The 23,113-nt window shown below is 56.1% G+C and overlaps 1 protein-coding gene across 6 annotated transcripts in view; it reads left to right on the top strand.

The window, feature by feature from the left end:
- Positions 1 to 23,113, top strand: part of OSBP2 (oxysterol binding protein 2) — a 93,972-nt gene that overhangs the window by 51,901 nt on the left and 18,958 nt on the right. For all 6 annotated transcript variants that reach the window (XM_030233006.2, XM_030233005.2, XM_050980457.1 and 3 more), the window contains one exon: positions 13,383 to 13,633. In XM_030233006.2, coding sequence (XP_030088866.1) covers positions 13,383 to 13,633 — 251 coding nt within the window. The remainder of the gene's footprint in view (positions 1 to 13,382; positions 13,634 to 23,113) is intronic.

Here is a 23,113-nt window from a genome sequence, read left to right as displayed (position 1 = left end):
GGGAGCTGGGAAGGGGCTCAGCCTGGAGAAAAGGAGGCTCAGGGGGGACCTTGTGGCTCTGCACAGCTCCTGCCAGGAGGGGACAGCCGGGGGGTCAGGCTGTGCTCCCAGGGAACAGGGACAGGAGGAGAGGGAACGGCCTCAGGCTGGGCCAGGGCAGGCTCAGGGTGGATTTTGGGACAATTTCTTCATGGAAAGAGCTGTCCAGCCCTGGCACAGCTGCCCCAGGGAGGTTTGGAGTCCCCATCCCTGCAGGTGTCCTAGGAGGGCCTGGATGTGGCCCTCAGTGCTCAGGGCTGGGGACACGGTGGGGGTTGGGCACAGCTGGGACTTTATGGGCTTGGAGGCTTTCCCTGCTTGTGGGTTCAGAGGGAGCAGGATTGAATCCAAGGCAAAAGGGATGGAAGCCAGGAGCCTTTTTGGGGCTGCTGCTGCCCCACTGCCACCCTCCTTGAGCTTTAGCAGAGCAGGGGGGCTGGGAGGCTCCCAGCTCCTGCACGTCTGTGCTGTGCCTTTGGCATGTCCTGACCTTGGGGAATGGAGCAGGGTGGACACCTGACACCCCTGGATCTTCTTACCCCGGGTAAGCTGAGCCCTGCCAGCTCAGGAGGGGTTCAGTGCCCATCAGGAGGTGTCTGTGTCTCCGTGGCCTCTCTACAGCTCAGCCTGTGTGCTCCTCCAAAGCCTGGGATGAGCTGAGCCCTGATCCCTGACAGCTGCTGGATTTGGGAGGAGGAGGCTCAGGGGCTCTCTCTGAGCCTCTCTGGGCGGCCCAGCAGCAGTTTGGATTGGGCTGCCTGTGTCCCACCATCCCTGCTGCTGGGTTTTGCTGTTCCCCTGTGATCCTGCACAGCCATGGGTGTGACAGGGACAGAGCCAGCCCTGTCCCTTCCCTGCCTCGCTCTCCCTCTGCTCCCCCTCCCTGGGAGTGAGGGCCCTTGTCATCTCCTTCTTGTTCCCAGGGTCAGTGAGCAAGGAGAGAGCTGACAGGAGTGTAGGAGTGTCCCTTGCACATCTCCCACTGCTTTCTGTGAGCTGGAGGAAGCCTGGGGCAGGATCTGTGTTCCCTGCTGATGGGAGACTTCCAGAAAAAAACCATAAATGAATCTGGGCCAGATTCACTGTGGTGAACCCCTGGGAGTGGTCCTGGGTACACCAAGGGTGATATTATCCCCAGGGATGGGAGCTCCTGGGAGCTCTGCAAGGCTTCCCAAGTCTCCTTCCCTGATGGATGTCAGGAGGGAGGCCAGCCCATCTGTGAGCTCTGCTCCTCACCCTGCTGACACTGGAGCTGGAAAATGTTTAAGCATCATAAAAAATAGATGTTCAGTGATGCAGGAGGAGACATCCAAGACCTGCCATGGTGTCGGTAGCAGCGTGCCAGGGTTTGCTGTGGTCTGTGGAAGAGCAGGGTGTCACCCCCCAGCTGTGACACTGCTCACTTCTATGAGTATCTGCACTGAAAATACCTCATTTCCTCCAAAATGTTGGAATTTGAGTTATTTCTGCCCTTTTCTGGGATTGTTCCTGGCTAAGGAAGCTGCTTGTGCCTGACCTGGTGTCCTGCTCCCACCTGTCACCCCTTCAGGGACTCTGGGACTTCTTGTCCCCAAGCTCATGGTGCCACCAGGCTGTGGCAGCTGCTCCATTTCAGTATGGGGGAGTGAGGCAAATCCATAGGAATCACTGGATACTGAAGGATCCAGTGACTAAAGGAACAGAAACAATTAATGAACAAGTTTTGTACATTTTCTGGCGTGCTTTGGACAAGAGCAAGTGACTGAATTATTTATGATGCCACTTGTGTCCCTGGGCTGAATATTCCCTTGGAGGTGGCCCTGGAGCTGCAGGCAGGGCAAGTCCTCCCTGCTGGGATATCTTGGGTCAGGTGTAGGCTGTGAATTCCGGGGGCACAGAGGAATCAGAGCAGGGCTGGTGTGGTGAAGGGCAAATGGGAGATGTTCAGCTGGATGTGGATCTTTCAGAGGCTCAGGAAGGGACACAGAGGTCTGTGCCTCTGTCCTGCTGATATGGATCTCTCCAGGGATGAGAAATGCTTTCACAGGCAGCTTTGGGAGGGGTGCTGGGGAGGGTAACTGGAGAATCCAGGCTGACTGCAGGATTTTGGAGTGATGGGGCCTCCTGCAAGGTCACCATAGCTCCCAGTTATGGCATGGGTTGGGTGGGAAGGGACCTTAAAGCCACCCAGTCCCACCCTGCCATGGGCAGGGACACCTCCCACTGTCCCAGGCTGCTCCCAGCCCCAGTGTCCAGCCTGGCCTTGGGCACTGCCAGGGATCCAGGGGCAGCCCCAGCTGCTCTGGGCACCCTGTGCCAGGGCCTGCCCACCCTCACCCAGAGCAATTCCTAATTCCCAACCTTCCATCCATCCCTGCCCTCTGGCAGTGGGAGCCATTCCCTGTGTCCTGCCCTCATCCCTTGTCCCCAGTCCCTCTCCAGCTCTCCTGGAGCCCCTTTGGGCACTGGCAGTGCCCGCTGGGATCCCTGGACACTTCCTGGGCTCGCAGAGGCAATGAGGAGCTGAAGGTGATGCTGCAGGCACTGTGTGCTTGCCTCCTGCCAGTGGGGCCAGTCCCGGCTTCTCCCGCAGGGATTCCTGGCAGGGGAGCATTTCCCAGGTGTGACAGGAGGCTGTCACTGTTCCTGCCCCAGCTCTGCACCCAGACTGCTCCTGGAGTTCAGCACTTCGTGTGTCGCTGCTGTTCCGAGCTGGAGAATGAAAAAGTTTCTATTTTTATTGAGCCATTATTTTAATTTTTTTAAAAATTTTCTTTCCTGGCAATGAGCTGTGCTGCCAAGCCCCCAATTATCTGCTAATGAGCCGTTATTTCCCTGTAATCACTCCTTCCCCTCCGTGTTTTTGCTCATTGCTATTCACAAGTGCCCTCAGGGGACAGGAGGGACATTTGGCCTGTCCAGCAGCACTAACTGTGACTCTCCAGTCCTCCCACAAAAGCATCAGCTGGGTTCATTTGATCTCCTGCTGTGTTCCCTGCCAGCTCTGCCCCTCAGTCTCCGAGATCCCTGTTGAGGAGCTTTCAGGGCTGGGTCTGTACTTTTCCATAGGGCTTCCCAACTCCTTATCCCATTGCAAACAGGGAACAGAGTATTGTGGTGCAAAGGCAGAGCAAAAAAACAGCCACCAATCCTCCACCTCCTCCAAAAGCCAGCAACGTGGCATCTTGCAAAGCTTCTTGGCTCCTTCTGAGAAGAGTTTTGGAAGGATTGTGAAGAAATCCACTGGAAAGACTCTGGAAGCAGCACTGATGCCTGCCTGTGTTTCAGCCCACATACATACGTGTATGTATATATATATATATATATGTATGTATTTATAGAGTCACAGAATGGTTTTTAGGTTGGAAAAGCCCCCTGAGAGCCTCAAGTCCAACTGTTCCCCCAGCACTGCCAAGGCCACCACTGCCCCATGTCCCCAAGTACCACATCCACATGGCTGTTAAGTCCCTGCAGGGATGGGGATCCAGCACTGCCCTGGGCAGCTGTGCCAGGGCTGGGCAGCCCTTTCCAGGAAGAAATTTCCCCAAAATCCACCCTGAGCCTGCCCTGGCCCAGCCTGAGGCCGTTCCCTCTCCTCCTGTCCCTGTTCCCTAGGAGCAGAGCCTGATCCCCCCGGCTGTCCCCTCCTGGCAGGAGCTGTACAGAGCCACAAGGTCCCCCCTGAGCCTCCTTTTCTCCAGGCTGAGCCCCTTCCCAGCTCCCTCAGCCTCTCCTGGGGCTCCAGCCCCTTCCCAGCTCCGTTCCCTACCCTGGACACGCTCCAGCCCCTCCAGGTCTCTCCTGCATTCAGGGACAGGGACAATGCTCTCCCCCTCAGGGCTCTGTGTCACAGCTGCCCCTCTGTAACTGCTCCATTTTCCAGCTTTGTTTCCTGAGTATCTCGAGTTGTTCCTTGTGGATTGTCACAATGTCTCCAGTTGACTTCTCCCACTTCTGCCCATCCCTGTCCTTCCAGTCACTGTCCCTTTGGGATGTGTTTCCCAGCCCCAGTGCCATCAGGGCTGTCCTTTCCTGGAACACTCTGGGAGTGCAGGATCTCAAACTGGCCATGGGCTGGTGAGGAATTAGCAGAGATCACCTCATATCTCAAATTTGCCTTCTCTATTTCTATACCCCTGAATTCATCTGCTCTTTTAGCTTACTTTTCCAGGTTGCATTGGAGTTTGTGTGGTTTCAGGAGCAGCCATGAGCAGCGGCTCCAGGGCTGCCTCTTGGGCTGGGTCTCTCCACTGAGACCATGCAGAGTCTTGGCTATATCACATCCTACATTTCACCTCCATTTCTTAAGTGTGTCCATCCAATTTGTAGTTCAAACCCTGCCTTTTGCTGTGTTTTAAACTCAATCTGTGTGACTCTGTAGCCTCAATTTCATCTTATTGGGGTTGTTTGGGTGTTGGGAAGCCCCATTTGTGCTGGGAAGTGCAGGACTGCAGTCCAGACAAAGTGCAGCCTGTGCTGCTCTGGATTATTGACCAGGAACATCATCATTTTGTAATTGCAGCAATAAAATGCTCAATAGCCAGGCTGGGAATGCTGCAGTGATGGGAAAGGAGATGCTCTGTGCTTTCCCACTGCCCCTTTTTGTATCCTGCTTATTTTCATAGACCCATGGAATGGTTTGGGCTGGATGGGCTTAAAGCCCTTCTCATTCCACCCCTGCCATGGGCAGGGACACCTTCCACCATCCCAGGCTGCTCCCAGCCCCAATGTCTAGCCAGGCCTTGGGCACTGCCAGGGATCCAGGGGCAGCCCCAGCTGCTCTGGGCACCCTGTGCCAGTGCCTGCCCACCCTGCCAGGGAACAATTCCTAATTCCCAATATCCCATTCATCCCTGCCCTCTGGCAGTGTGAGCCATTCCCTGTGTCCTGTTCCTCCGTCCCTTGTCCCCAGTCCCCCTCCAGCTCTCCTGGAGCCCCTTTAGGTCCTGGCAGGTGCTCTGAGCTCTCCCTGGAGCCTTCTCCCCTCCAGGTGAGCCCCCCTAGGAGCAGTGGCCTTGGATCTCTGGGTTTGCTCTGTGGAGCCCCATCACCAGGTGGGCCCTCCCCACCTGCTCCCACTGAATGTGACTTCAGGATGTGTCCCAGCTTGTCAGGAGCAGCCAGTTTCCCCTATTTTTAGGCTCCCACTTGCCTGCTCCCATTTCCCTTTGCATTAGTGGGGAGAAGGCACAGCCCTGGCAGGTTGGTGGTAATTGCTGAGCGATCACCCGGATTTGGAATGATTTATGAATGATTATTTTCCCTACTATTTTGATGATTAATTCTCAGTGTAATTCTTTCTAACCACCAAAATTCCGCCTGTTTCTGCATCTGCAGCTGCTATAAACCTCATCCATCTCCCTGGCAGCCGGGCCAGGCTATTAAATATAGATCCCTGCTCCATTTAATATTCATAGTGATTAAAAGTGATGAAAGCAGCTGTGTCTGCCAGAGCCAGGCTGGAAATTGCTCTGCCTCAGGAATGATGGGTGAGCAGCAGATCCCAGAGATCAGGATAATTCCACACAGGAAGGGCTGCTGCTTCTGAATCATACCCTTGCTTGGGGTTGGGATAAATGGGGAATCTGGAATCCAGGTGGGATTGATTTCTGCGGGTTTGCTGCGAGGAGAAAGAGCTTGGAGTTTTGGTTGGGATGGCTGCAGGATTTGCTGCTGGCTGATCCTCATGAACATCTTCACTCTGTCTGTGGGAGGAGAATAGGCTTTTCCCAGTCAGTGGGATACTTTTCATACTTTTAAGGCCAAAACTCCCAGACAAGTGTGGGAAAAGGCAGGATAAAGTGCACAAGAGGGGGAATTGGGAATAGAAGCATAACCCCTGCTGTGCTGGTGGTGGAGCCATCAGGGCACCTGAAGGCAGCTTGTTCCAGGATTGGGAGCAGCCAGGGCTGGGACTTTGAGGCTTCCAAGCTCAGCTCCCCTGGCAGATGTGCAGGTCCTGCTGTCTGTAGAGGCCCCATTGTCACTGCCGTGGTCTCTGGTGGCTTTGGAGCAACCCAGGAATGCTGTTTGAATTAATGTCATCAGTGTTTCTTCTATCCCATCAGAGCTTTCCCTGTGGACAGCTCTCAGGGATCTCTGCTCTGGGATCCTTGACTTCACTCCTGCAGTATTGATCCTGCATTTCCAACCCCCCCATCAGCTCATTCCAGCTGCCTCCAGGAGAAAGCTGGGTTTAATTTCCAGCACAGGGCCAGTCCTGCCTTGGGAGGCTCCAGAGGCTCTGATGCAGTGGTGGGAAAGCAGCTCAGGCTTGCAGGAGGACTGGGGAGAGTTTCACAGTGATGTAGGAAGGACAAAGACTGTTGCTGAAAATGAGGATACTTGGGAAGGGAAAATTTCCCCCTCCCAGGGAGAAGGAAGGTGAGGGATGCAGAGTGAGGAGAGCTGTGCTGGACTTGGAGAGGAAGATGAGCAGGGATGAGCTGCCTGCCCCAGGCATGGTGTGAGGCTGAGGAGCTGTGGTGTATTGGGTTGGAGACATCACAGCCAGAGTCTGGATGCAGTTTGGGAACTTTGGAATAATTTTGGTCTAATGCTGAACCTTCCAATCCCTTCTCCTCCTGCTGGTTTTTCCCTGAAAAGGCTCTTCCCAGCTCTGCTCATCACGGGCAGCACTGGAGCAGCCCAGCTGTGAGCAGCAGCTCCCTGGGATTGCTCCCTGATGGTTTTTGGGGCGGGAGCTCTGCTTGGCAGTGCCTCCCGTGGGATCCCTGTCCCTGGAATCCCCATGGACTGCACTGCAAAGTCCCAGTGTGTCCCCAGTGTGTCCCCAAAGCATGGGGATGCTCTGGTGTTATGTCTTCAGCCAGCAGCTTTCCCACCAGCTCTGGAGAAATTGCAGGCAATGGCAAACATTTATCTGAGGGAAGATTTCAGGATGGAAAAAGGGTTGGAAAGGGAGCTCTCCTTGGTGGCTCTGCTGGGATGCTGCTCCAGGCACTGAGGTTTGTGTTCTCTGGCTTGAGAAACCAGCCTGAGGAGGCTTATGGCCGATGGCTGCCGATCCATTCTCCATAGATTAAATTGCATCACAGCTCCAAAAATAATCTGCCCAGTTTACGGTGGGGCTCCTGTTCCTATAGCAACCCTGCGTGCCCTACAAAGCAAAGCCAGCCCGAGCTGCTCCTGAGTCCAAACAAAGCAGCAGGGTCTCGGCCTGGGGAGCACTTGGGTTTGGGGGTGGAGGTGTAAAATACCAGCCTGGAGTGCTCCTGGATTTATGAGAAGCTGCTGTGGTTTGTGTCTCTGGGATTTGAGCCCGGGCTTGCAGATATTCCCCAAGTGCATCGTGAGGAGAGCGGGAAGCAGCAGCTGCATTTGTGGAGCCTTCCTGGAGCAAGGGGGGAAGGAGGAGGAGGAAGAAAAGGAGGAGGAGGAGGGTGTTATGTGGGTTACTGCAGTGCCTGGGGCAGCCCTGCTGTGCCACACTTGTGTCGTGGCAAGGGGAAGGAGGTTGGGGTTGGAGCTGGGTGGTGATGGCTGCTCACTCTGCTCAGCCCAAATCCACTGCTCTGGCCCAGGACCCCAGAGGTGTTGGCACCAGGCCCTGCACAAGGCCAGGGCAAAGCTTGGCTGCAGGACGGAGAGGGGGTGAATTCAAATCGTGAATAGTCCCTCTGTGCCACTGGAAAGCACAGGGAAATCTCCAGAGCACACTGGAGAATCTTAGGAGGATGCTGTGGAGGCTGGGCTGCCTCATCCACAGCACAGGAGCCAGAGGAACCTGGCAATTTGTTGTCAGATTTTTCCTGCCAGCCTTTCATGTTTGTTTTCTTGAGGAGCTTTTGTTCCCTGGGGAAGAGTGACAGGAATTCCTGCTGAATGTCTGCCTTTCATGAGGAGGAGCAGGGTGAGCCGGGGTGAAGCTCCTGAGCTAGGGATGTGCTGCTTCCCGGGGGGATCCAGGGCCACCTGCATCCCAGCATGGGACTGGGAGCCCCCTGCCACACCCTGAGGGTTTGCTGCTCTAGGGAGGATCTTTGTTCCATGGAGAGCAGATGGCAGAGCTGGAGCACCAGGAGGGGTGAGGGTTGGGTGGGAGCACTGCTGTCAGCCTGCATGGAAAGAGGGGATCCATCCCTGAGCCCTTCCCTCTGCAGGGACAGGGTGTGCTGGGGGCTGGAAACCATGGATGGAAGCACTCTGTGTGTCCTTGGCGGAGCTCCCTGTGGGGAGGAGCAGGGAGCCCTTCCTGGCTCCTGCAGGGCCTCCAGGCTTTTTGCTGCTCCTGGAAATGGTCCCGATCCACTTTGGCCCTGCCCAGCTGGGGAATGTTGGTTTGAGGTTTAATGGGATTTAGGAGCTGCTGGGAGCTGAGGATCCAAAAGGACCAAACTGGGGGAAAGGAGTGAGGGCAGCATCCAGAGACAAGGTGCTCAGAGCATTGGGATAGAACTGCAGAATCATTAAGGTTGGAAAAGTTCTCTGAGATCGAGTCCAACCATTCCCCAGCACTGCCAAGGTCACCAGTGCCCCATGTCCCCAAGTGCCACATCCACATGGCTGTTCAATCCCTGCAGGGATGGGGACTCCAGCACTGCCCTGGGCAGCTGTGCCAGGGCCTGAGCACCCTTTCCAGGAAGAAATTTCCCCAAAATCCACCCTGAGCCTGCCCTGGCCCAGCCTGAGGCCGTTCCCTCTCCTCCTGTCCCTGTTCCCTGGGAGCAGAGCCCGACTCCCCCGGCTGTCCCCTCCTGGCAGGAGCTGTGCAGAGCCACAAGGTCCCCCCTGAGCCTCCTTTTCTCCAGGCTGAGCCCCTTCCCAGCTCCCTCAGCCTCTCCTGGGGCTCCAGCCCCTTCCCAGCTCTGTTTCCTTTCCTGGACACGCTCCAGCCTCTGAGCATCCTCCACCTCAGCCAGTCCTCACTTCCCCTGTTTTGGTTCCTGCTCATCCCCTGCATGTTTGGAATCCCCTTCAAAGCCATCACTAAAACTCCTCCTGGGCTGTGCTGGAAAATGTTTCAGTTGGATTCTGCTGGGTCTCCCTCACCATCATCCTGTGGGAGTAGTGTTTCCTCTCTCCCCCTCTTCCCTCTCCTAAATCCTCCCAAGTATTGAGGAATCTGTGTTTTTGCAGCTTCCAGGAGGTTCTGTGACCCTCAGTGGGTGCTGTTAGGACCCCCCCATTCTGGTTGATGTCCCAGTGCTGTGATCTTGCTGGCCCCACTGCACTTTGGCTTCTGCAAATCCCCTGTGGTCCATCCTTGAATGAGGAGCCCTGGATAGACTGTCTCTGTGGGAATTTCCGACCTTCAGGGTGTTTTCCCAGCCTTAGCAAAGCCAAATCATTTTTTTCCCTGTCTGAGCTGATCCAGAAGCTGGAATAAGGGCAGGATCCCCAAAGCTGTGGTGTTTGGCTGGGCTCCAAGCAGAGACCTCCAGGCAGGGGCTTGTTGCTCTTCCACCTTTCTGCCTGAGTGAATCCTTCATCGTCAGCAATAGGAGAAATATTCCTGCAGCTCTCTCCTCCAGCCCTTCCTGATAATCTCCAGCTGTAACTACAGGAGTTGGTGTCTCATGTGCAAAGATTGGTCAGAAGTTGGACATGCTGGTCTTGGAGGTCTTTTCCTAAGTGATCCTGTGATTCAAAGCAGCTTCCCTGGGAACAGCCCTGAGGGGGGAATGGGGGGATGCCAGAGCCCAGAGCTCTGTCCTGTGCTGTGTCACAGCATTCCTGTGGCAGTTTGTCCTGCTGGTACAGCTGGGGGGATGCTGGAGAGCTGCTGGGGATGGCCTGGTGGGAGCAGGGCTCCTTCACTGGGATCTGGGGCTGCTGCTCCAAAGCTGGTGCAGATCTGAGTGGCTGCTGCTTGCTGCAGGAAACAGAAGGATTAATGTTTCTGTGGATTTGGGATTTGGTCAGCTTTCCTGGGAGCTCCCAGGAGAAAGATGAAAGCACCTTTAGAGCCAGTGTCAGAGCTCCACCATGGAAATGGCAGTGAGGAGGTTTGGGTGCTCTGTGTGATCATTTCTGCTTTCAGGTACTCTGATTTATTTGACTGGAGCTGTGGCATTGGATTTCTTTATTCCCATGCTTTAATTTGAGATAATTGCAACAAATTATGCCACTTGAGATATTGAGATATAGATATAATATTATATATATATATATATATATAATTAATTGGTTCCTGCTCTAGTGGAAGGTGTCCCTGCCCATGTCAAGAAGATGGAAGGAGGTGAGCTTCAAGGTCCCAACCCAAACCATTCCATGATTCTATGATTGCAGTTGCCCAGGCAGGAGGAGGAGGGTGGTATCCTGCTGCCTACCCTGCCAGCATTCCAGCATCCCACAGCAGCAGCTTTGGGACAGCAGGAGCTGGTGAGGGATGTTCAGCTCAGCCAGCTCAGCTGGAATGAGCAGCATCACTGGGCTGACCCAGGTTCCTTCCCTCTTTTCCTGGGCTTTGAGGCATTTATATAATTCTGCACAGCGATGAAAAATTGGGCCATGCTGTGCTCCTGCCTCAAGCTGAGCACTCGGGCAGGGACTGTTCCCACAGCCTCGGTCAATGGGCAGGAAATAATGTCCTGGCAAAGTGCAGAGCCCATCCCTCTCCCTGCTCTGCCACCCCTGTGTTGGCACTGCCCAGGCTCCCCAGGGAATGGGCACGGCCCCGAGGCTGCCAGAGCTCCAGGAGCCTTTGGCCAGCACTGCCAGGGATGCCCAGGGTGGGATTGTTGGGGGGTCTGGGTGATCCTTGTGGTCCTTCCCAACTCAGGGCATTCTGTGATTCTGGGAAAAATCTCAGGCTGTGATCTGGGATTGTGGGCAAGGTGATGCTGGCTTTGCTCTGGAAATCCCAGAGCACTGACAGCCAGGGCTTTGGGGCAGCATTTTGTGTGAGGCAGGATGGGGGGAAAATTAAAGGGAGGGATTTGGGGGTTAAATGCTGCCTGGAGATAGGCAGGGAGGTACTTTCTCTTGCTTGGCACAAGTTTTGTGGCACTTGTAAGCAGGTAAAATTGTCTTTGTGAATTATTTGTGACATTTTTTCTAAAAAGAAAATTGGGAAATTTGGATTGTCCCCTGGAGTCCCTCGGAGATGGGTTTTGCCATGTTCAGCCTGCTATTGGCAGTGACAGCTGAGCCAGCGGGGCTGGCTTCTCCTCCTGGGGGCTTTATAAAACATGGGATTTCATTATAAATTGGCTGTTAAGGTCCAGCCTCGTTAGTGATCAGGTCCCAGAGCTGTGGAGCAGAGGTTCTGCCTTCTGCAGCGCAGGCAGCTGGAACAGCCTGTACAGGCTGCTGGGATGCTGTGGGAAGAGCAAAGTTTCTCACCTGGAGAGAGAGGTGGTGCAGGAGGCCAGAGAGTGCCCTGGAAAGCCCCAGGGACACAGCTCAGAGCAGCAGGAGCAGCCTGGTGTCCCTCTCCCAGTGGGTGTCTGGGGTTTGGAATGCTCTGTCCTTGGAAGCACTGGCTCAGGTCAGGTACAGTGACGATATCCAAGCCCAGGGAATGTGCCCACCCTGCTGGGGACCCTTTGTATGCCTCAGCCTGGAAGGCACCATGGGAATACTTGAAAGTTTTGTGTCAGAAGATGGACTTTGAGGAGGTTTTGGTGATTTTCTCTACTGATAGAAAAGTGGCTTTGGTTTTCTTGCCAGATCTTTTGGGGTTGGCCCGTGGTGTGAGCCTGTGCCATTGCTGTGGGACCTCTGTGCACCCTCCTGGGATGGAGTCCTTGGAATCCTGCCTGTTCCTGTTCCTGTTCTGGGGACTTTCCTGATTCTGGGTGTGTTTTCAAACCTCTGGTCCTGTCCCCTGTGCCTGTCTGTGGGAGCTGCCCAGCTCCCAGCCCCCTCAGCTGCAGCTCACCTTCCTTGGGAAGCTCTCAGCTGCTTTCCCCTGGGTGTCTCATTGTCCTCGGTGGCTGCTTCCTCTCCTGGCTCCAGCAGCTGCTGCTCATGTTTGTGAGCTGGGTTGCAGAGGGGCCAGGTGGTGACGCTGGGAGATGCTGTCCTGGTGCTCCATGGGATTTGCTCCATGCCCTGTTTCCCTTGGATTTTCTCTCTTTGTCCTTGGGCAGTGAGGTTGGTCCTGCTGAGGAGGGTCAGCGCTGTCCCTGAGCTGTGCATCCTGTCCCATCACATCCACTCTGGGGAGGTTCACCACGAGCCCTGCTGGGACCCTGTGCTGAGCTCTGCTCCTGCTGCCACTCCAGGCCGATGTTCCTGTCACATTTATCCAGATCCTTGCCTTTGGATCACAGTCATCGAAGGGTGCTCTTCCTCTGCTTTCCTTACTGTGCACTCAGTCTGAGCAGTGCCTGAACACCTCTCCCAGTCCCCACAGCATTTGCAGAGCTCCTATCAATGAGCCAGGAATAGCAGCCAAACACCCACCTGCCAGGGAATCACGGGTTTCCTTCTCTCCTCACAGTGCTGAGAGGGAATGTGCTGCTCCCCTGTTACACCAGAGCCTTCCCTGAGCTCCGTGCCTGGATTGTTTGGAGAATGTTCTCACTCCTCAAATCCCCTGGATTGTTTGGAGAATGTTCTCACTCCTCAAATCCCCTGGATTGTTTGGAGAATGTTCTCACTCCCCCAACGCCCCCAGACCAGGCAGAGCAGCTGCAGCCAGGTTTTGCTGGTTCCCATCTCTCTGAAATCCAGAAACAGAAGATTGAGGGAGGGGAGGTACAGGAGCAGTTCCGTGCTCTGCTGCCTCACTGGGTTTTGGGAGCACCTGGAAAACCCTCAGCCAAACTTTGGAGCATAAGGATGGGGCACAGCCCCTGCCCAGGACCTGCTTTTCTCTCTTTGTGTTTGTTTTGGGGGCCGATCACCTCCTTCCTGAGGGAGCAGTGGGGTGACAGAAACGCTGTGTTACCCCACGGAGTGGATTTGGGTTACTGCTCTTAAGTGTTCTGGAGTTGCAGGAATTTTTGCTGTAGCTGAGGTGCTGATCGTGGAGTTTTCTGTCCTCTGAAGACATGGTGGTAGTTTTGGATAAAGTGTCACTTTCCTTGGTGTCTGTGTGACCTTTCCCTCGGGTGACACAGTTCACCCTGCTCCAGGCAGAGCTGGCAGAGCCCCCAGTGCAGGGTGCATCCACCCCGGTGAGCCTGGGAAGGGCAGGTTTGGTGTGTGCCCCCCTGTGCCACCCCAGCACCCAACCCTGAACCAGATCTCGGTGACAGCGGCTGCTCAGGGCTCTGGGTGCCACTCCCACCACGCTGTGCTCCAGGGGGCGTGGTGGCCACGACCCCCAGCCCGGTGGTGGCAGGCGGGTGAGGTCCCTTGTCCCCGTCCCTGCTCCCTGCCCGCGGCGCTGCCGGGCTCAGCGGCCGGGGGTAACCATGGAAACGCTGTTCTCTCCATCCCTCCCTGTGCAGATGACTCGGGTGACGAGGAGCCCGCCTCGCAGTCAGACAAGAGTGAGCTGCACGGCCCCCTGAAGACCCTGTCGAGTAAGCTGGAGGACCTGAGCACCTGCAACGAGCTGATCGCCAAGCACGGTGCGGCCCTGCAGCGCTCGCTCAGCGAGCTGGAGAACCTGCGCCTGCCGGCCGACAGCGGCGAGAAGATCAAGGCGGTGAACGAGCGCGCCACGCTCTTCCGCATCACCTCCAATGCTATGATCAACGTGAGTTCTGCTTCTCTGCCCCTCCTCTTCCTCCTCTTCCTCCTCCATCCTCCTGCCCTCCCTGTTTGCTCCGCGTGCCTTGGCTCGTTACCGCGGGGCTCGGCACAGCCGGGGCTCGGCGCTGCGGTAAGGGCATGGGAAGTTGGGAAGATGCAGCTGGGAAGAGGGCAGGGGTATGGACCCCACTGAGACACAGGTATGCTGCATTCTTTCCAGCCTGCTCCATGGAATAGGTCATTTCTGTAAAGCTGGGAGATGGGGATGTTGGCAATGCTGGGGGGCTTTCTCCTGCTCCTTGAGTGGAATCCTGCCTGGCATAGCACTTTAGAGCCCGCTGCCCGCTGCAGCTTGAGCCCCACATCCCTCACATCCTCATTGCTTCCATGAAGCTGCTGGAGTTCCACATGGCTGTGGGATTTAACCCCCTCGGGGTCTCGTGCTGGCTCTGCTCTCCCAGCCGGGTTGTCGGAGGTCAGGAAGCGCCGGCACCACCCCCGCTCCTGCCTTGTGCAGCCTCACGGTGCTTTCGGTGCTTTTTGGAGATAGCTCGTGTTTGGAGTGTGGCTCTGCCTCCATGGCAGTGAGACAGCCCTTCCTGGGGAGCCTGGTTTACCCCAGGGAGCTGTGAGAGAGGGCAAAACTGAATAAAATATTTAAAGAAAATTAAAAAAAACGATCCCAAGGCTTCACCGGGCTGGAATAATGGATGAAGGCAGAGCTCAGGGAATTGTGAATGGAGCAGTGCTGTCACTGTACTGTCCCAGCCTTGAGGAGAAGGAGGTTGGGTGGTGTTTGATGTGGGCTTTAAAAAATAGCAGTAATTCCCAGCAGGAGCTGGAGGGTACTCAGAGCTCCACGGTCACAGCATCCTCCCCATTCCCACTGCTAGGATTCTGCAGCCACAAGGGGAAAGGGCTTTCTGAGTCTCTCTTTTGTGTTTCTGAGCAGTTTGGGGATGCTTGTGCAGCGCTCTGCCCCACAGAGAGTTTGTCCAAGTTTTGGGAATGGGGTTGGCAGCGTGGTGGGAGGTGCCAGCAGACCCTTGGTGCTGCCCAGGTTTGCTGTCAGGAGGCAGAACAGCAATAGGATGTGGGCAGGGAATTGCCAGGGAGAGGATTCTCCAGCAGCCTTTGGGAAGGGATGAGCAGAGCAGTATTTGCTGTGTCCAGCCCAGAGAGGAGGAGGAGGAAGAGGAGGAGGTTGTGGTGTTTGCAACGTGATAAAAGCTTGAGCAAGGCTGTCTGGAGGGTGGGAAATTCCACAAAAACCATTGTGCTGGGATAAAACAGCAGAAGCGTGGCTGTTCAAGATCCCATGCAGGTAAGAGGGGCTTGGGGGGTGGCAGGGCACGTTCTAAAGCATCCTTTGGTACTTCAGCTTTGGATGGGCATCCTGAGGAGATGCCTGAGGGACAGGCTGTGCCCTGGGAGGGGCAGGAGTAGAAGAAGCAGAGTGGGAGCAGGGGGCAGCTCCGGGAGGGGGTTGTGGCTCTCCCAGAGCCCTGCTGAGCCGGTTGTTTTGGGAGGAGGTGACAGAGCTGTGGGCAGGGGGACACTTTGAGGTTGGAAAGGCAGGAGAGGGACAAGCAGTGAAGGAGGACCAGGAGGGAGAGGACCAGCCTGACCCCCTGTCACAGGGGCTGGTGGCGCCCAGCCACAGTGTCACCTTTCCAGCATGGATCCCTTTCTGTGCCTTGATTGCTCCTTTTAGATGGGCTGATGCCTTCTGGATCTGCCAGGAGCCTCTCATGGGGGGAGCTCTGTGCAGTGCCAAAGTCCCAAAATCTTCTGTGTAGAACAAGAAACATTGCTCTGGGGAAGCATGGGGAGCTTCCTGGTAAAAACACACTGTGCTCGTCCCACCTCCATCCCCAAGCACATTTCCCATGGCAGCACAGGGTGCTTTTGCCAGGCCAGGAGCTCCCTCCAGAAGTTAAAGTGTCCTTGCCTGCCAGGCTTTTCCTGGAGAGATCCCAGCCACAGCACTGGGCTGGTGCTGGCACGTGGATGCTCTGTGTCCAGAGCAGCAGCACCAGACCTCATGGATCTGCTCTGTGGAAGTGGGAATGGATCTGCAAGGTTTGGTGCTGTGGCTGTGAGCAGAAGGGATGGGTGCTCTGGGGAGGGGTGGATGCTCCAGGGAAGGAATGATTGCTCCAGGGAAAGAAGGGGTGCTCCAGGAAAAAGAAGGGTGCTCCAGGGAAGAAGGGCTGGGCAATCTGGGGAAGGGCTAGATGCTCCTCTGAAGGAATGGGTGCTCCAGGGAAGGGAAAACTGCTCCTGGGAAGAAGGGATGTGTGCTCCAGGGAAGGGATGTGTGCTCCAGGGAAGGGATGTGTGCTCCAGGGAAGGGCTGGGTGCTCCAGGGAAGGACTGGGTGCTCCAGGGAAGGAATGGGTGCTCCAGGGAAGGACTGTGTGCTCCAGGGAGGGGAAAGGTGCTCCTGGGAAGAAGGGCTGGGAGCTCGGGGGCCGGCGCGTGCAGTTCCTGTGCAGCTGCCTCTGATCCGATTATGTAAATGGCCCCGGAGCCGCGGGGAGCGCAGCAAGCACAGGAAATAAATAAATAGAGATGGAAATGCAAGAGCTTTGCTGAGAAGGTGACCTTCCCTCTGTGCTCTGGGTGCTGCCACAGCCAGCACCGGGTACTCCTCTCCCGAGGCTGGGAGCATCACCTGGGCAGGTGGTGCTGGCACTGATGGGGAAAGGTTTGGGCATAGTGGGATGTGCTGGGCTGTTGGGTACAGGTGAGGATTTCAGACGTGCTGGATTTCAGATTGGCTGTTACAGGGCATAAACTGAAGCCCAGAGCTCTGTGAGCCTCCTGTTGGCTCTGCTCCCTGTTGGAATCTCAGCAGGCAGAGTCCAGGCTCGCTGGGATGCAGGAGCCTGGTGTCAGCAGGGCTGGGCAGCAGACACGGAGAGCCAAAGCACAATCTGCACAATCTGCCATGGGGGAGGAGTGGGAGGTGTGTGAAAATAAGAAGCAACAAATTACCAGGATGAGAGGCCCAGAGGATCCGGAGCAGTGAGCTGAGTTGTGTAGACTCATCCAGGAGTGGGGAAAACTCCATCTCATCATTCAGCAGGAGACAGCAGGCAGGAGGGATGTGTGGATGCACTGAGGAAGCCAGTTTGGGCGTTGGGAAGAGCTCACAGGGCTGTGGGTGGTGATGGAAATAGGTTTTTAATGGGAATGGGGATGCTACGGCAGAGCTTTGTGCTTCCTCAAGGAACAGGACTGTGGGGAGCAGCAGGGCTTGGGCTTGCCTGTGTCATTCCTGGCTTAGTTTGTGTTTTCCCGTGAGGTTTTGGAGGAGCAGGGGTGGAGAAAGGCTCTGCCAAGCCAGTGCAGCCCAGACAAGGAAGGGTGAGAGGAGGAGGGGTGTGGTGCTAGGTGGGAGATGCTGTTCCATCAGGATTTGGTGAGAATGGACCACCTGGAGCAGGCAGTCCCAGGAACAAAGGACTCACCTGCCCTTGAGAGGCACTGCTGGCCACCCCAGCCTGTCCTGCAGGAATGCCAGCACCCTCTTTGGAGCTGGATTTCTCTCCCAGCTTTTCCATTCCAATGGGAATGAACCTGCCTGGAGCAGCAGCACCTGAGACATCAGCACAGAGCACCCTGGGCTGCGCAGTACAGCCTCCAGCCCAGTGTGACTTGTGGCTTTATCCAGTGGTAGATGATGGATATACCCTGTGAGTGTGTCTGTGTCTGCTTGGAAAACTGCTCAAAGCTGGGAGGCTGAGAGTCCCTGGGATCACCTCCTTGGAGTGACCGTGGGGCCGGAGTGATGCTGTTGGTCCATACCTTGGGCATGTCCCTGTGCTGGTTCCTGGTGTGGATGGACATTTGGTCTGTTCCTTGGGGTCCCCAAGCCCATCACGGCACAGGCAGGATGGACCTGACATCCTCCATCTGGGCAGCAGGGAGAGACCAGCAGGCTGCTGGGCTGTTCCCAGTTTATCCCAGTACAGCCAGTGGGCTGGAGGAGCTCTCCCTGTGCATTCAGGGGTTAATTCCAGCACTGCAGTGAGAAAACTCCATCTTTAACCCCTGGATTTGCCTCTTCAGGGCAGGGGTTCCCTCTGTGACTGCAGGCAGCTGCTCTGCTGCCCAAAGCCCCAGCCAGACCCCAGAGGGGGCCGTGCCCGTGGTGAGGGGGTGGCGCAGGAGCTGTGCTGGCATGTGGCATCGGCTGTGTTAATTATCCGTGGTGCTGCGCTAACGACGCGCACTAATCAGCGCCTCGCAAACCATGTCACCGACCCAGAAAAGCCCCGGCAGTGGGATTAAATCCCTAACCCAGCCCTAATCCCCCTCGGATGAGAGGGCTGCAGCGAGGGCTCCGGGTGCCCTGCGTGTTCCTGCTGTGGAGGCACGGTGCTGAGCAGGAAATAACTGGTGGGTGCTTTGCTTATACAGGGGGGAGGGTGACAGTGGCACCCTGGGGTCTGTCCTTGCCTGAGTGGGGCTGGGAGAGTGGAAATAGGGAGATGGCAAGGTGGGGAGATGTGGACCCTGGCCCCTGCTCTTGGAGCTCCTGCGCCTTTCCTGGAGCGTCCTGTGATGCTTTTAAATGTAGAGGTGTGAGGGTATCTCTGATCAGATCTGTTCAGACAGGCAGTGCCTTCCTCCCACTCCCTCCTCATCATCATTCCCTGAGTGCTTCCAACTGGATTTTATCAGGTGTGTGGGTACTCAGCCCTCGTGTGTGGCCATGGGGCCTCCGTGCTGCCCGGGGCTTTCAGTGGGTGCTCCTGCTCACCCTGCTGCAGGGGTTTTCACCTTTCTTCCCCCTCTTCTCTCTCCTCCTCCTCTTCATTCTGTCCATCTCACCCCCAGGAGGTTTCAGTCTGTCCTGGGGCTCCCCTTAGAACCTCGTGCAAGAAGAGGGAGGATGAATCTGTCCAGCACCTGAGGGTGCCTCTTGCAGCTCTTCCCTCCTGGATGTTTTTGGCTGAGAGGGATGACCTTTCCACTGAGGAGAGCTGGGAGTGTTGGTGCTGTGCTGCTGGGTCAGCAGGGCTGTGTTGGTGGGCCCAGCACGGCCCTGCACCGTCAGCAGTGCCTGGGCTTGAGCAGCAGCTCTGCTGAGCCAGGAGCCAGCCCAGCCAGGCATCACCTCTGCCATTAACCTGTGCCCAGGGATCCTCCTGGGATCCTCATTCCTGCCTGTGGGGTAGAATGGGGCCCTGGGAGGGCAAATATCAAAGCATTGCTGGGTGAATCCCTTTGGGGTCACAGGGGTTGTGTTTGCCTCTTCCCTGGGCTGCTACCCCGAGATGCTTCATTCCAGCTCCTTGCTCCAGCATGTGTTGTAGGAAAAGGCGCTGGAATGGCCCCTCTGCTCTCCTGTGGACTTACCCAGGAAGAAGTTACAGCCCTGGGAGTTGAGGGGGTTGCTGCTGCTGCTCCTGTAGCCCCTCTCATACCGTGGGGAGGTTTGCACGAAGCTGAATGTGAGGGACAATCCAAGGCAGCTTCCTGCAAATCCCGGGGTCGGAGCCGCCCGCAGGCAGTGCCAGCTGCTCCTGCTGCCGAGCACTTGGACAGATGCTCCTCCAGCCTGGGATCTGCTCCATCAGGGCATGAGCAAAGCAGCCAGCCAGAGCCTCAGGAAATCTGTCATCCTGGGAGCCATCAGCAGGACAGAGCTCTCTGGGCACACCAGCACTGGGATCGGGGCTCCAGGGGCCTGGAAGGGGGGATTGGCTCCTCTCCTCGTGTTGGAGGGTCCCCACTGCTGGGGGGGTCTGAGGGCTTGGGCAAGGGAAGGAGAACGAAGAATGTGCAGCAGCCACTAGGAGATACCTCCCTGCAGGGAAAGAGCCAGTGCTGGGAGCTCCCCAGGGAGGGCATTTTTGGCACAAGTGGCAGTGGAGAGGCCCTGCTGCTGTGCAGACAGGTGGGAGCACCAGGACAAGCCCGAGGCTTTTTGTGGCTGGAGGAGAGCAGGGAAGCTCTGCAGGGATACAGGTCTGGGGTGGCCACCCTGCAGCAGGAGGTCCCAGCACAGTCTCAGCTGCCAGAATGTCTTCTGTACTGGACCCAGTGTGCCCTTGGCACCCTCTGGCATGGTCAGTAGAGGCTGCTGGGTGCTGCTCAATGAGCTTTGGGGTGGAAGGGTTGGCACCTTGGAGTATCCAGCGAATTCCTTTGTTGTTTTCCCAGCAGAAACCAGACTCAGGTCCTTCCTGTGGCACAGCTCCAGGCTGGCACTGCCTTGGTCGGTAACCCGAGGGCAGCGTGGGCTCCTTCCCGTTGCCAGAGCCACCCTGACCATGCCCTCCTCTCCTGCCGAGTGCCACTGACTCGGGATTGGTCCCTGAATCCTCCTCCACGGAGGCTCTGTGGGGTTGGGATTAGCGGCTCTTGGCACAGCCAGCCGGTGGATTTGCCACTGTTTCCCACTAATCCCCTCTTTATTGCATGGGGTGGATTCCACGGCGCTGACAGGCGGGGTCTGGATGCTGGGCCAGCCCCTGTGCTTCGGGAGGGGCTTTGGGATGAGCTTAGCTCTGGGGAACCCCTGGGCAGGATGCATCTGATTGGAACACTGGTGTGTCCTTGGCCTTTAAACAGGCGGCCCAAAATAACATGGTAAGGTGGGAAAATTCCCAGATTCACAACCAGGAGACAAGATCTGACCCCACTACAATGGGGATGTCTCCATCTTGGACATACCTATCCCAGACCTCTCAGTCTTGGACTTCTCTATCTTGGAAATCACGATCATGGACGTACGTCTCTGACTCCCAGGGAATCCATGAACCCCAGAGAGAAGCAGGCACTGCTGGGGTTCAGCTTACCCCATGGAATGGGACCGTTGGGGATTTTGGGAGCACCTTGTTCAAGCACTGAGGGTCTGGCTGAGCTGCTGACAGTGGCATCACGGGGTGGGCTGGAGCCTCCTCCAGTGTCTTCCCATTTCCTCTTGGGTCACTAAGGATCCTTCCCATGTCTGTGCTTTTTTGTAGCACCTATTTCCCCTGGATGCAGAGGGATAATTTTCCATGTTGAACTCACAGGCTTTTATGCAATGTCACCTTGGTTTCTCAGGGTGTCACAATAGGCTGAAGCTCAGCCAAGCTCTCCTCACCAGCCCTGCCCCCAGCAGGAGCAGTTCCTGGTGTTTCCACATCCTGCTTCAGACGCTGGCTGAGGGTCACTGCAGTGATTTGGGAAGACTTGCTGTTATTTATGCAGGCTGGGTTCTGTGGTGCTGAGCAGCACCTGCCCTTGGGCCCCAGCAGGGCTGTGGGTGCCATGGCTGTTGAGCAGATGCCCACACTCCAGACCATGTCTTGCTGCCATCTGACTCAGTGGGATGATTTGGGATTCAGCTTGGCTCTATCCTTATATTTCCCCTTTGCTTGCTGCTCAGAGTGGTTTTTTGGGGGAGGAAGGACAAATTAACCCTCTCTGGGTGCAGTGGCAGATTGTGACTGTGCAGTGAGATCACTGCTCTGAACCCAGATGGCTTCAGCCCCATCCCTGGAAGTGTTCAAGGTTGGACAGGGCTCGGAGCAGCCTAGTGGGAGGTCCCCCTGCCCATGGAAGGGGGTGGAAGGAGGGAGATGAGCTCCAAGGTTCCTTCCCAGCCAGGCTGTGATGCTGTGATTCTCTGGCTTGTGCTGTGTGCAGAGCCAAACAATGGTCCTTCCCTCGGGGGCTGTTGTGCAGCACGCAGCAGCCAGCTGTGTCCCAGGCTTTTGATGACTCCAGGAAGGAAGGGAGCACTTATCTCCCAGGCACTTGAACGGCAGAGCTTTGTCCCTGCTGAGTGGAGTGATGGCTCCTGCTCTGTAATTCACCCAGGAACAAGAGATGATTGAACGCATCTGGCACTTGCCTCCTCTCCTGTCACTCCTGGACCATGAAGTGCTCCTTGTCCCATGCTTGAGGAGCAGGAGGTGTTGGTCCCACAACAGCAGGCACTTCCTTGCTGGATTTTTCCTGCCCAGAGGTTGGATTTGTGTGGCTGATGCTCTGGGATGCTGGGACAGGTGGGATTGCAGGTGTGAGCCCATTCCCTCACCATCCAGCAGCGTTGTGCTGGAGACTGGGGGTGCTCAGCTGTGCTGGGGCTGCCTCAGAGGCTGTCACCTTGTGGTGAACCAGAAATGGTTGTTCCCTGGGAGGGTGCTAGGGCCCTGGCACAGGGTGCCCAGAGCAGCTGGGGCTGCCCCTGGATCTCTGGCCGTGCCCAGGGCCAGGCTGGACAGGGCTGGAAACAGCCTGGGACAGTGGGAGGTGTCCCTGCCCAAGGCAGGGGGATGAGACAAAATGGGCTTTAAGGTCCCTTCCAGCCAAACCATTCCATGATTCTATGAAGTCTGGCAGGCCTTGCTGTGATCATTTACCCTTTCAAGCTAATTAACCTCATCTCTTTGTTCCTTCCATCCGATTTTGACTGTTTGCTCCACTGAGGAAGGCGAGATCCCCGAGGGTGTGTGACACCACCACCTTGGCAGCATGTGGGTGACCTCGGGTGATTGTTTTCCACTGCATGAATAATCCTGGGGCTGTTAACGACGTTCCCATTAGCCAGCAACAAGCTGTGAAATCGGGATATTTGCCGTGACAAATGTGTGAAAGGTGCTAAATGTGCCCTTGGCTGGCAGCTGCTGGGCACAGGGAGGGACCACAGAGCTGATGGCACCAAGCGTTGCCTCCTGCTCCCGGCAGGATCTCGATGGCACTTTGCCTCTTCCTCCAGGAATTTGCAGGAGCCTCGGTGGTATTTTTCCATTTCTTTTAGGCACCTTGGCTATGCCTCCCTGGCTTGGCTGGGATTTACAGTTCCATTGGCCAGTGCTGGATTAGGACTGCCACAACTTTTTCCAGCCACGGAGAGGAGGACAAACCACCTCTGTCCCTCCTGCCACGTGGTTGTAGGTAACACTGGGGTTTCCTGAGGTCAGGGACTGCAAAGGGATGGTTTTATCTCTGGTCACTGGTGACCTGTCAGCCTGGCTGCTGCTCTCCAGCCCCATCTGTGCTGTGATGATGCTGAGGCAGAACAGCCTTCAGAACTTTAGGATTGGATCCAGCTCTGGCCCTGGGGCAAAATCCAGGTCATGTTCTGTCACCTCCTGTACCTGCTGCCCCTCTTCTAGTGGGAGGCAGCAGTTTGGATGCTGTGAAGGATAAACCCAGTCTCCTGATGGGGTGAGAAGCATGTGGGGATGGGCACAGCATCCTGTGCCCTTTCCTCTTCTCTGCTCTTACAGAGCAACTCTGAGGACAGTGAGTGCCTCTGTCAGAGAGATCTGTCCGAGGTATCAGCTGGCCCCTAGTGCAGTAAGGAAATTCACTGGAGGGGAGGGCATTCCTACCTGGAACAACAGCACAACACTCCTCAGTCTGGACTCTAAGCCTAATATCTTTATTTAGGTATAATGAGAGTTAAGTTGCTTAAAAAGAGCATGGATTCTGGGAAAGCTTTGAGAAGGGTGGGGCCTCCCAGGGCTGTACC

This window comes from Serinus canaria, chromosome 15 (genome assembly GCF_022539315.1).
Source record: "Serinus canaria isolate serCan28SL12 chromosome 15, serCan2020, whole genome shotgun sequence".
NCBI lineage: Eukaryota > Metazoa > Chordata > Aves > Passeriformes > Fringillidae > Serinus > Serinus canaria.
This window is presented reverse-complemented; position numbering and strand designations above follow the sequence as displayed.